Source organism: Tupaia chinensis, unplaced genomic scaffold (assembly GCF_000334495.1).
Source record: "Tupaia chinensis unplaced genomic scaffold, TupChi_1.0 Scaffold000077_1, whole genome shotgun sequence".
NCBI classification, from domain to species: Eukaryota; Metazoa; Chordata; class Mammalia; order Scandentia; family Tupaiidae; genus Tupaia; species Tupaia belangeri.
The window spans coordinates 1244949-1257733 of record NW_006159538.1 but is presented as its reverse complement, the minus strand read 5'-3'; the positions used below and the strand labels follow the sequence as shown (position 1 = coordinate 1257733).

Sequence of the window (12785 nt, the reverse complement as noted above, 5' to 3'; positions counted from 1 at the left end):
ACTAAGGTGGTGGAGGGGAGGGAAATAGGACCAAGAACAGATTTCTCTCCAGCTTCGGCATGGGGGTGGGGGGCTGACTCACCTTGAGTTAATTTTAAAGAAACAAAACAAAACAAAACAAATGAAGAATAAGATAATGCCCAGTTCGTGCATGCTAGGGGACAAGATATCCTGGTCAAATAAATTGAGACTGCAGATTACAAAATTATGTGAAAGTGTGGTGCTGTTAGGGGCCAGTTCCGTTGCAAGTACGCAGGCTGAAAGGCCACCACCCACAGAGAACGCCCAGGCTCCATGGTGCAGTGGAAAGACATGATGCTCCACAAGGCAGTAGGGAGAAGTCCACTGCTCGAGTTTGGGGACCTCCCCAAGTGCACTGGGGCACGCGTGTGCCTGCGATCTAGCACTGGCTGTGGGTGGATCGTGGAGTAAAGTCCCTGCCAGGGGTGCTCTCTCTCTCTTTCTCACTCTCTCTCTCCCTGGTAGACTGAAAATGACCTACAGTCAGGGACTGATACATCTTCTCACCGCTGTATCCTCAGTGCATCGCCAAGGCCCTGGCTCATAGTAGGTGCTCCATGAATATTTGTTAATAAATGAATGAAAGAAGCAAAGACCCAGGGCCAGGTGAGAAACACGAAGAAAGTGGGGCGTTTGAAAATGACCTCGTGGCTCTTCCCCCACACATAGCCTGTTATGAGCACGATCGGTCTCCCGCAGGGCTGCGAGGCCCGGGGCCACTCCTGTCTCCTCTTTAATGCCCAGGCCTCAGTAGAGACTGGCATAGAGAGGGCTCTGGAATGGGTGCCACACAAAGGGCAGAACAAACTTCCCAGGTGTCAGGTGGTTGACTGGTAGGACCCGGGGCCCCTTTGGCACTTCTGCATAGCTTGCCCTCGAGAACAGAGGACACACAGAGAGTTATGCAAGGAGAGACGGCTGAGCTGACTTCTGAAGGGAGTGACCATCGCACTTGCCTCTAGCTTCCTCCCACCGTGTCTTCTGCTCACGGAAGTCCTCCCCATCTTGCAAGGTCAGCCCGATCTCTCCTACCTGAGTCCCTGTGCAAACTCCCAGCCCACCTGGGCTTCCTGGGCTCTGCCATTTACTGGTTGAGGGAGTGAGTCATTTCACCTCGCTGAGCCTCAGGCATCTCTACTATAAAATGGGACCACAGAATGACCACCTCACAGAGTCGTTAGGCAGATGAAGGGCACTTAGTCTGGCTAGGCAGCGTGCAGAGAGCTGGGCACACGGCTAGCGCTTGCGGCCTTGCTGTGCTGGGCATGTCCGCTCTGCCTTCTCAGCAGAATGCAAACTGAGATCGAGAGACATCTGACTGTCCTTGATCCTTCCTGGTGCATACAGCACAGGGTGGGGAACGCAGATGGCGCTCCTTTGACGCACAGCAAGTAACTCACGATGCAGGTTTTTATCAAGAGGGACTATCGATTCTGAATTGATGCTGGTGAAACTGTACCCTATCTCTTTCCAGCCCCCTGCGTGGCCCCATGCCAGCTCAGGGCTCCACATGGGAACTCTCAGATTCTGACGGCGAAGAGCAGCAGACAAGAGTGTGTTAGAGATAACCTCATCAGCCCCACAGTCTGGACCAGATGGAAAGCCCAGCAGGCAACACCAGGATGGGCCCCATCAGGAAATGTGACTCCGGGGCTCCTCTGCGGCGCCAGGACCCCATGACTGGCGCCAGGGGTAAGAACAAGAAATGCCCCATTACCGCGCGCCTAATGACCTGTATCCTGATCCTGGTAACAGGAGGCAGGAAGTCCAGGCGGGGGTAAATGGAAATGCACTCAAAGCATATACCTGCATCCCGGGGGTGCCCCACCCACCTGCCACCCTTCCTCTCCCCCTCCACTGCCTACTAAAAGACACATATCCCAGGAAGACAAACAGCCAGAGCAAACAGCACTGGGCTTGCAAAGCTGTCTCGGAAGCCTCTTCCTCCTCCTTCCCCTCCCCTCTTTCAGAGATTAACTCGGGGTTCTCTGTTCACTTCTCTAGGTCTTGGATAGCTAAGGCATCCTGGATGGGCTCCAGAGCCCCTTACTCTTTCCAGAATCATCTCAGTTCTAGACAACAGGAAGCCTGTTTTCCCCAGGTCTTCCTGGCCCCAGGCCCATTTCAAAGTCAAGGCTTGTCTTTGAAGGGCGCCATGAGAATGGGACAAAGCACACCTACTATCAATAGCTAGCATTTGCTGGGCTAGTCTGGGAAGCCACCTATCGCCAGATGTTGTCTACATCACAAAACACGCCCCAGGTTGCAGTTTGAGCAGAAAATGAGCACACATCTGCTAGGGGCAGAAGAGGTGGCTGCCACCTGGCCCCAGTTGCATGAGCTGAGACTGCCCCCACTGCACTGCTCACTGTGCCAAGAATCTTGGAGACCCAGTGACCCCACTTTCCTTTCTGCTTCACTGCCTTCTCACCGTCTCGGCCCAGGTGAACCTGTCCTACCCCATCCTGCTGTGTGTCGTTGCTGGGAGTGAAGTCCCCTGGCCATCATAGGAGCCCTCCTCTACCCTGGCAGCTGCTCCCATGGCTGGGAGCTGTCCGTAAGCCAGACATCTGTCACCCAGGGGCTACATAGGGTGCCCGGCTGCTGTTCCCATGACCAGCCCCCAGGGGCAGGCAGGTAGAACTGGTGGGGAGAAGGCTGGCTTGGCGCTGGGGACACTGGCTTTTCCCCAGACTCTCCTTCCCAATTTCCCCCATCTTCTGGGGTGCTCAGCCTGAAGACGCCCAGAGGCTCCGGGCAGCATAGGGTCAGGGAGAAGGATAAACGGGAAAGACCAGGAGCTTGGAGTATCTTGGGGAGCAATCCAGGAAGCCTGCCTGCCTGTAGCTCTATTCTCAGAAAGTCGGATCCTAGCAGATTTCCTGCATAAAGACACACTGTACCATGAATGGGGGGCCTGGCCACTGCTGACTGGACCAGGGTCGTTGTCTGAAGCACAGGACACCATAATCAGGCTGGACTCAGGTGAGACTCCTGGGGTCTCAGTGCCAATGCCAGCCCTGCCCTGTGACACCCACTCATGTTGGAAAGTGGCCCCGTGGCCCCCTCTCTGGGCAGCGTGGACACCGGAACACACAGATGACCAGGGTGACCATCTCATTCTCTACGAGGTCTGCTGTACTAGCCTTTCCGGGAGACGTTCCCAGCGCACTTCTGATACGGCCTCCCACACACCACCCCACAGGTGTCACTTCCAGCCCGCAGACAGAACCCATTTAGCCGGTAAGGTGGTCAGCAGCCTCTCCTAATTTCACCTCCTATTTTCTGCTGTCAGGGCACGTTCTAGGTTGTTTTTCTTCTCCTGACAGAAAAGAGCCTCGCTATGTGGCCCATCGTGTCCCAAGTCTTCTTGAACCCACCCTGGTCCCCAGCTATGTGTAGAAAGCAGCAGAGGCCAGGAGTTGAGACTCTGGAGGGTCTAGAAGGAGCCATGCCGCTAACCTCAGCAGTGACCTTGGGAACACACCCCCTCTGCACCTGAATTTCCCATCTGGAAACAGTTCTTTCAGCTTGCAGAAAACATTATCCGTTGCTTTTCCCTCCCACAGTCTGCGTAATTCCCACAGGTCTGTCTTCTATTTTGTCAATAGTTCACAAATTCTCTTTAGCTATGAATTAACATTCATTTACAGAACTGAATTCTGTTTCTTTTTTAAATTTTTCTCTCTCCAGGGGTTTCCCCTTGGCCCTTCTTACAACAAAGGCTGTTATATCAGACAGGTCAAGGAACCAGTGCGAGGGCTTCCAGCCCCTACATCCCAGTCCCGCTCGGCGTTAGCGTGGTAGGGTGGGCCCTGGCCCAGGAGACCAGCTGGAAGACCAGCTTGGGGCAGGACTCCATCCATCACCTGACTCTGATCAGGTGGCCACCATTCTCTGAATTAATTTCAACAACTTTCAGAAGTTCTTTTCGTACTTTTCTCCTTAATACTTTTCTGTATTGCCTTATTGGTTCTATACTGTTTTTAATTCTTATTTATTTTTTAAAAAGTATTTATTTAATGTATTATTATTATTATTTTGGATTTTCTATAGGGCCCATGTGTTTACCAGAGACAGACAGAGAGAGAAGGAAAGCGAGGAAGTAAGCCGCCGGGTCGGGGACTCGAACTATGGTCATGTGGGAGTCCAGCACCTTAACCATCATGCCATCTGCTGGCCCCCAAGTGATACTTTTTTCTCTTGTGGGCTTTGATTTCTTTATTGTTAACTCATTGTTCAATAGCAGTGTTTGCTGTGGGTATCCCATATTTCCTATAGAGTGGTTTTAATGTGTACGTTTGCTGGGACCCTAGGACTTTAACCAATTTTGGTCTTTTTTCCCCTTTTGCATGGGTTCCCAAATCACTTGGTTAACATAAATTTAGTCGCTACACGTCTTCACTACCTCAAGCTTCAGTTTCTGATTTCTAGGCTAATTAACCATCTTTTTCATGTGGCTCCACATAGATGGGAACTTCTTCATACCTTCCCTAGCTAGGGCAGTGGCCTCTCACTGACTTCTTCTTTTTTTTAAGAATTATTTTATTTATTTTACTCATTGTTATTTTAAGAGTTGCTATAGGACATGTATGCTCACCAGAGAGAGAAAGGGAAAGTGAGAAAGCAAGCTGCCAGGTTCAGGGCTTGAACTATGTCGACCATGTGGGAATCCAGCACCTTAACCACCACACCACCTGCTGCCCCCCTCACTGACTTCTTGAAAGCAGCTCCCACTTGGCATAACTTGAAACCGCTGTTTCCTGCTGCCTGTCAATGTGCATCAGTTCCAGGAGAAGAGAAGGGAGCCCTTCCTCGCCTTCTCATCATTGTGTTTTGGGGTCAGCACAGGCGGGCTCTCAGGACATGCGTGCTGGATCAGTGAATGGAGAACGCCATGATTTCTGGGGTTCAGCTACCAGAACCGGTTGAGGATCCCTGGGCTGGACGACCCCAAAGCCTTCCCACTTCCGCCACTCCTACTCCCACCCCCCAAGTCCTGACTCGCTGTAGACAGCCCCGGGGCCGGTGGCGGAGAACTCACTGGAGATGGAGGTGAAGATGGCGAAGGCCCTGAGACTGGTCATCTCCTTCCTGCGAGTCGCCTCCACCCGCGAGCGGAAGATGTTCTCCCAGGCGTACAGCTTGAGCAGCTTGATGCCACGGAGCATCTCGTTGGTCTGCTTCAGCCTCTCGTTGGAGTACTCCTGCAGGGGTCACAGAGTTGGCTCCATCCCAGAGACGCTGAGGCGCACAGGGAAGGGGCTTCCTCAAGCTCAGTGAGCGTGTGGCGTGTGGGAGGAGCCCTGCCGATGGGTGGTGGTGGTGGCCCGGCCAACACGGAGGAAGGAAGGGGAAAGGGATGCAGGTGCACCTTGGGACACTCACCAGCGTGCTCCGCTGGGCCTGGGACAGCTTGGTGGCCACGAAATACTGGACGGGAGCCAGCAGGATGATGACAGCTGCTCCTATCAAGGCACTGACTCCGAGGATGTAGTAGAGGAGAATCACGCCCACGACGATCTGGGGAGGGGGCACCGGGATGGGGTTGAGTTTCCTTTGACCTGGCAGCTGCTGTGCTGGGAGGTTTTGGCAAAATCCCTCCTCTCTCCCAGTCCCCCACAGTGGGACATGCCTCAGTGTCCAGGTTTCCAAACCGTCTTAGGGAGAGGGAGGACAGGACAGGAGGGGTGACCAAGGTGGAGGGATTCACAGGATGGGCTCCCAGACCAACGACCAGCGAGAGCGTCTGGGCTGGTCAGGAGCCGTGTGTATCTGCATGCCTGGCTGAAGCATCACTCTTCCGAGTCTACTTGACGGAGGGTGCCGAGCTGAGCCTGTGCGGTGAGTGTGCCGGCACCTTGGTTCTGCTGGCTGGCAGTCAAGGCGACTCCTCACTCTCGGTGGGAAAAGGTGGTGCATGGAGCGTGGAGCACCAGAGCTGTGTCGAGCCAGACCAGATCAGCACGGGTCTGAGAGCTCGCTTTTCATCATGCTCCTGGTGTTTAACTTTTTAGTGAAGCTGGCAGCTATTCTCTGAGAAAGCGAATTCATTTGGTTTCTGGCTGGATGTAAATAACTGCCTACTTGTGAATATTTATAAGAAATGTGCACTGCTCTGGTGGGTCCCCAAAGCACCGAGATGACAGTTGCTTAGGCTGCCTTTAAAGCCAGGCACCTCTAAATACAGGGCTTATTTTAGAAGAACAGATGTGCTGGCTTCCTTAGTTAAAAAATGGGGGTGGGGGGTGAAGGCTGTCTGGCTCGGGCCCAGTCTCTGAGCCCTAGCCCGACTGCCATCAGCTCTCTGTACCTCCTCAAGGACGGAGGAGCAGGTGGGGGCTCTAATTTCCGTTCCTCATGGAACTGCTACACTAGCAGTTACCTTAGAGCCCAGGAAGTGACCCCTCCATTCCCTGCCTCCATCTGACTGACAGTAAATGCTGGCAAAGGTAGATAAGGAGCCTCCTACCCCTGCTGGCCTAGCTCCCAACACCCTCCTGGAAAGTTATCTGCGTCCAGCCCTCTCATTGGCTGTGCTCATATGGAGGAGATCAACCAGCCTGGGTTGTTGTGGACACTAAGAAAGCTCCCAGGGCACCCCAGAGCCACAAACAGGACACCTGCTGGGGTAAGTGCCTGGACCCACACCACCTCCAAGGGACCAGCAGTGGCTGGGGTAGGAGCCAGGGATGCAGTTCTCCCCTCCCCTTCCCTCCCTTCCTCCCCCTCCTCGTCCATTCCTCTCTTCTGCGGGGATCTGAATGGCTCTCATGGGAGAGAAGCAGAAATGAGGGATTCTGAGTGTGCAGAGCCAGCATGAGGGATAAAGGGCTATTTTGTCTTCATTTCTCGTATTAGAAAAGCAATCTAGTGTTGTGGGGAGGCCAGTCCCTGGAGTTTGGGCCCTGGGCTTGAATGTGGCCCTAGCACTTATCATCCATGTAATCTCGGGCAAGTGACTTAACCTCTCTGAGCTTCAGCTTCTCCATCTTTAAAAGGGCAATAACGGGACCAGCGGATGGCATAGTGCTTATGTTGCTGGACTCTCACATAGTCAACTGAGGTTCAAGTCCTGGACCAGCTGGATTAAAACTCACGCCAGTGCATGTACATGTGTGCCCCAAACCCAAAATCCTGAGAGGAGGATAGAGGAGAAGGGATTACAGCATGGCCATCCCCCCTGGGTATGATTTCTTGCTTTCTGTCTCTCTGGTGAGCACATGCGCCCTAGAGCAAAAAGACTCTCTAAAAAAAATGGCAATAACAATGCTCACTTTACAAGTGGGGATTAAATGAACCTCTACAATAAATACACAGAACAGTGTCTGGCAAATCATTGGAGATCAATATGGCTAAGGAGGTGGTAATCCTCCTTCTTAAGGACAATCGAATAAACAAATTAAATAACCGCATGGGAGCCCTGTCACTAGGGAGCTGCGGAAAGGAGATACATGGCTGTGGGCTGCTACTGAGTTGCCATGAGGCCCAGAGTAAGGTCCCCTGCCCTCCCGGGGCCTCTGGTGTCCATGGGATGGGAAACACAGAAGTCTCTATGATGCCCAAGTTCCTCCACCTGGTGTCTGTGACAAACTTCAAGGGGCCCATGAAGCCCTTGATGTTGAAAACAGAACATGTGAACAGGCATTTGTTTTTCCAAGAAACTTTCGTTCCCTTTTCAGAACCACGTGCAGATTAATGGTTGGCTAACGCTGGGTGTAGGGGTGAGGCGTGAGTGCCAACAGGGTCAGGCTAACTTACCAAGTGAGAGGTGCTGAGACAGGGCCAGGCACGGGGCTAGTTAGTAATTAGTATTAGTTGGAATTATTAGCAATGACGCATGCGTAACCAACACAGTAAGTACCAGTTACCATAACAATGCAGCAGGTTTGGTGGAAAAAGGCTCATGGAACAGGTTGTTCGAGGGGACGCCACCGAGAGGCTTGTGGATGTGAGGCTGGTGACTGTTTGCTGAGCTCTGTGGGCCCTTCTGTACCTTCTGTGCTGATCTATCCTGGCAGAGTGGTGGTCGGGGCAGTCTGGGTGAGGGTACATGGTAATGGGAGATGCCATAGAAGGCTGCTCCCGTCAAAAAGAACATCAGATTCCCTGCCCTACACCCCCTCTTGTCTAGCTGTCTCTCTGTGTGAGCCTCTTCAGCTTTCCTTTGGTATCTTGTAAGTCCGAGGTTTACAGGTGAGGTGGAGCAATACAATTACTTGAGATTAAGATTTATGAAATCTTCATCCCAAGAAGCAATGGATTCTGAATTAGCGAAGTCTCCCTCACACCAAGTATGTGAGTTAGAGGGATCTGATATTTATTTACCCAGTGACCACTGCCCAGGGCATGGTGTTTTGCTCACATTATCTAACTGAATTGTTAGAGCAAGACCGTGTAGGTGTCATCCCCACTTCACAGGTGGGGAAACAAAGGCTCAAAGAGGTTAAGGATCTGACTCAGCCTGTCTCACCAAAGCCCAGACACTCTTCTGGGATAGTAGGGAGTCCCGGTGGGGCCTGTGGCCCCTGTGGAAATGGGTCTGGAGTTTCTACTTCTGACCTGAGTAACACAGCAAGTATAAACTCCCAGACACAGAAAAAGAAGCGCAGATTCCAAGGTGGAGAGTTCTGGGGACCAGCAGTGGTGTGGTGGTTAAGGTGCTGGACTCCCGCATGGCCGACTATAGTTTGAGTCCTGGACCTGGCAGCTTGCTTTCTCGCTTTCCCTTTCTCTATCTCTCTGTCTCTCTGCTCAAATAATAATAATAATAATAACAACAACACATTGGATTACATAATTTTTTTTTAAAGAGAGAGTTCTGGAGGGAGGTGGAATAGCCCAGCCAGGGGGCAGGGAGCCATGCTGAAGATTCTCCTATTATCATCAGGGGACCGTGTGCCTCCTCCCAAAGGCTGTATGGCTTTAAAACTATCATACTTTCTAGCCAAATATAGTGCATGATTACTGGATCATTTAGAAACACATAAAGAAAATAAAAATTACTTATAATCCCACTATGTGGCTTCTGGTTCATTTTTCTACATGAACCTGTACAAATGTATGCATACCCATGTTCCAATTTAGTAGAAAGCATACTGCATCAACTGTTATGTAACTTACTTTTTTTGCTTAAAAATACATCAAAACTCTTCCGTATATTAGGAACTCTGCTACACCGTGTGTGTGTGTGTGTGTGTGTGTGTATGTGTGTATTTTTTTTCTTTTCATTTTTGGCCAGATGGTATGTGTGTTCACCAGAGAGATAGAGAGACGGGGACAGAGAGAGAGGAGAAAGCACCCCCACCCCGTGGGGAATGGTCACATTGCAATCCCCTCTCCTCCATTTCCTCCTCCTGCCAAGATTTTGGGCATGCACGCACATGCATCCCGCACATCTCAAGCCACCAGGCCTGGGACTCTAACAGTGGAGTCGGCCATGTGAGATCCAGCCACCTCAACCACCAGGCCACAGACCCAGCTCACCACGTAACTTTTACTGTTTACAAAAGCATTCCACATATGATGTTCGATGGTTTATATAAGGTTGGCTGCCTTTTGGAAGTCTTAGTGATCCCGCCCTCTCTGATCTTCAAGAAAGATGGCTAGACTGCTGCAGTGTGGGACAGAACAGGGACCCAGGGGTACACTCCACGGAGATCCTGACAGGGTAGAAAGGACAACAAACATGGCATGGAAGATGGCGAGTTCCTAGCCACTGGGTGGGTACCAGCTGGTTCTGGCTTTGTGTCCCGTTGCTGCCTCACTTGCCACACCCCACCGCTCCCCACTGCCAGCACCCATCCTATACCTGCACTGGCATAGCCCAGAGGTTCGGGCACAGGAAGAAAAACCACATGAGCTGGTTGGTGTCGATGGCAACCAGGTTGCAGATCTGCCCGGCAGTCATGTCTCCCATGGACAGGTTGGAGGTGGACAGGTGCATGATTTTATTGTAAATCTTGGTCTAGAAATGAAAACAGAGTGTCACATTTGTCATCATTATCACCCTGATCATCATCCAGCTGCCACCTGTCTGCAGTGAGTGTGCCAGGGGCTTCTCAGACACCCGCAGAGGCCTGGAGCAGCTCTGCAGCCGAGCACCATCATTCCAAGGCACAAATGAAGTGATGAAGGTTAAAGTCTGTGACAGACCGGGTCAGTTAGGGAGGCAGCATTCAAGTGAGGGATCTATCACGTGAGGGATCCCTACCGCACAGCAGCTACTTCCCCAGCAAGTCTTGCTTGGGGACAGGACTAATTAGCTCCTAAATCTTAAGTGCAGATCTCCATGTCCAGTTGTGTGCTTAATTTGCCAGAGGCCTGTGGAGCCATAAAAGTGATAAAGTGGGATGGTGGCAGTTTGATTGAACGTGGCCATCTCCAGCCCAGGGAGAGGGCATGCTCTATGGCCAAGTCCTGCCATAACTGAGCCTTGGAGCCGAACAAGAGCTTAGCCTTGGATGACCCGAGGGGAGATACCATCGAAAGGGATAGTCACCCCTACATTATCCCCAGAGTCCAGCCATGCCGAGGACCTCCAAGGGGCAGATAGGGAGCAGCATGGTGATGGTTCTTTGGCAGCTCTGAACTCAAAAGCTTTAGGTACAGAGCGATCAAACCTTTCAGAGAGACTGCAATTTCCAAGCTATGTGCTCTCAAACAAGGGAAAATGCACTCCTGTCTTCAGCGTCCGAGGGATGCCGGCCCTTGAGTGAAAGTCTTTGTGCGTTCTGTTCTATGTAGTCCCAGCTCTTAATTCATCTTTTGTGTAAACTCAGGCTTTTCTCTGAATCAGGTTTTCATAAAGCATGAACCTATTATGTGTCTTCTTGTGAGTTTAGGCACATCACTGGTAAGGTTTAAAATAACGGCAAGGCTGTTTTCTGACGAATCTATGTACTTCCTAGGCTATGTAATAATCAGGCTTCAAAGATAATCACCTAGTTTCAGTGAAGTAGGGACACAAAGCAATCTATCAAATGAAGCATTAAGTAAAGACCAGGATACATGGATATGTACAATCAATGTGTGTATATATTAAATTATATATAATTCAGGAATTTTGCTTAATTATGTTTCATGCAAAAAAGAAAAGCCTTCTGAAGACACAAATTCTGATCTGTTAGGGTAAGTTTTCTGTAAATAATTTTCTTGAAATATCTACAAGGAAGGTTTTTCATTGTTCCTAATCTGTTTCCATAATTAATGTCAATATTTCCTTTTTGTAGCATTTGAATGAATCTCTCTTATTAATGCAAAATATTCAAATAGTTTGATAAAAAAATTACATGCTAATATATTAAGAACACATCCTCGCTCTTTTAGTGTAATTGGAAAATACCGAGCTGGCGTGTGATTTATGCCATTTGAATAGAAAGCAGATTTAATGAGAAAACTGTCCAATGACAAAATTGCTTGTCTGTGGTTGTGCAAGTCTGCCTGTCACTAGAAGGGTCTGAGCAAAGGTTGGGTTTTCAGAGAGGTTTTCCGAACTGAGCAGTAATTTGGTTCCTCCTATTCTGAGACACTATCAACCTCAGAGGGTCTTAGGTTGTCTTAGACTCTTTCCATCATTCTCACATGATGGCATCCCTCAGGATATGCACTCATCCTACCGAGGATGAGAAGTGCTGTTGCACAGCCGCACAGGCTGTGCACGAGGCAACTTCCGGGATGCCATTCACACAGAACGTACCAAGACAGCTAGAGTCTGGCCCCTGACGATGCCCCCTGTCCAGGCTAGGCCAGCCTTCTTTCAATCCATTTTCTGCAAAGCCTCTGTCCTGGCCCTCCAGGACCAGCCCATGTTAATGAGCTTGAGGAACATTTTCAAAACATGAGGTAGCTTTAGGGTTTTGGCGCAACTTCATGGACATCAGTGGGTGTGGCAGAACCTGCCAGTTATCCTCTGGCATCCATTCACCCCTTCGTACAAGGAGCATTTCTAGCAGGGCCCATGATGACTGTCAAGGATAAAGATCACACTTTCTAGCTCCTGTAGGTACTGCCATTTGGCCAGTATCTTACCGATGAGCTAGGAAGAGGTGTGTGCAACTTCTGCATTATGATTTTAAAAGGAAGCAGCATCCAAAAACAAGGAAATGGCATTCCCTCCTCTTACTTGTTTTTTCTTCGTGCTGGTTTAAATACAGACAGGACAGTGGCAGTTTTCATAGCTAGCCTGGGCCATAAAACAAGTTGCATAAATAGACTGGCAGTGCAATGGTAGACGAAGCCCAGGTCTCTGGTGATTGCTTAGCTGCCAGACCAACCCCTGACTCCTTCTGAAAAAGAAACCAACTTCTATCCTATTTGAACTACTTTAATCTAGGGTCTTATTCCAATAGCTGAACCACAATTTCAGTGAGAGTGCTGGGTCTAGGACAATATTCATCACCCACTTCTCCAAAGAGACCCTGAACACTCCCTGACGTTGATCATCCTTCCAACCGACTCTAAGAAGGGAGTCACAGAAGGTGGGACCAAGAGCCTAGACCCAAGTGATGTATCAGACCAGATACGTCATTATGATCCAAGATTTTAAGAGTTCAAATAGATCTTAGAGGCTTTCTAGACCTGGGGTGTAGAACACCTTTCTTTTTCTTTTTTTCTTTTTCTTTTTCTTTTTCTTTTTCTTTTTCTTTTTCTTTTTCTTTTTCTTTTCTTTTTCTTTTCCTTTTTCACCCAAAGAAGACTTTCCAGTAGCAGAACTCTAGAACAATATCTAGAGAAGGATTCTGAGTTTGCATCTGTACTCAGCA

At 50.0% G+C, this 12785-nt stretch overlaps 1 protein-coding gene across 1 annotated transcript in view; it reads right to left on the bottom strand.

Annotated features, from left to right (window-relative positions):
• ABCC8 (ATP binding cassette subfamily C member 8) overlaps window positions 1-12785 on the bottom strand; it is a 77194-nt gene that overhangs the window by 41326 nt on the left and 23083 nt on the right. Inside the window, 3 exon segments of the mRNA XM_006142491.3 lie at window positions 5066-5228; window positions 5410-5544; window positions 9833-9988. Of these exon segments, the coding sequence (XP_006142553.1) occupies window positions 5066-5228; window positions 5410-5544; window positions 9833-9988 (454 nt within the window).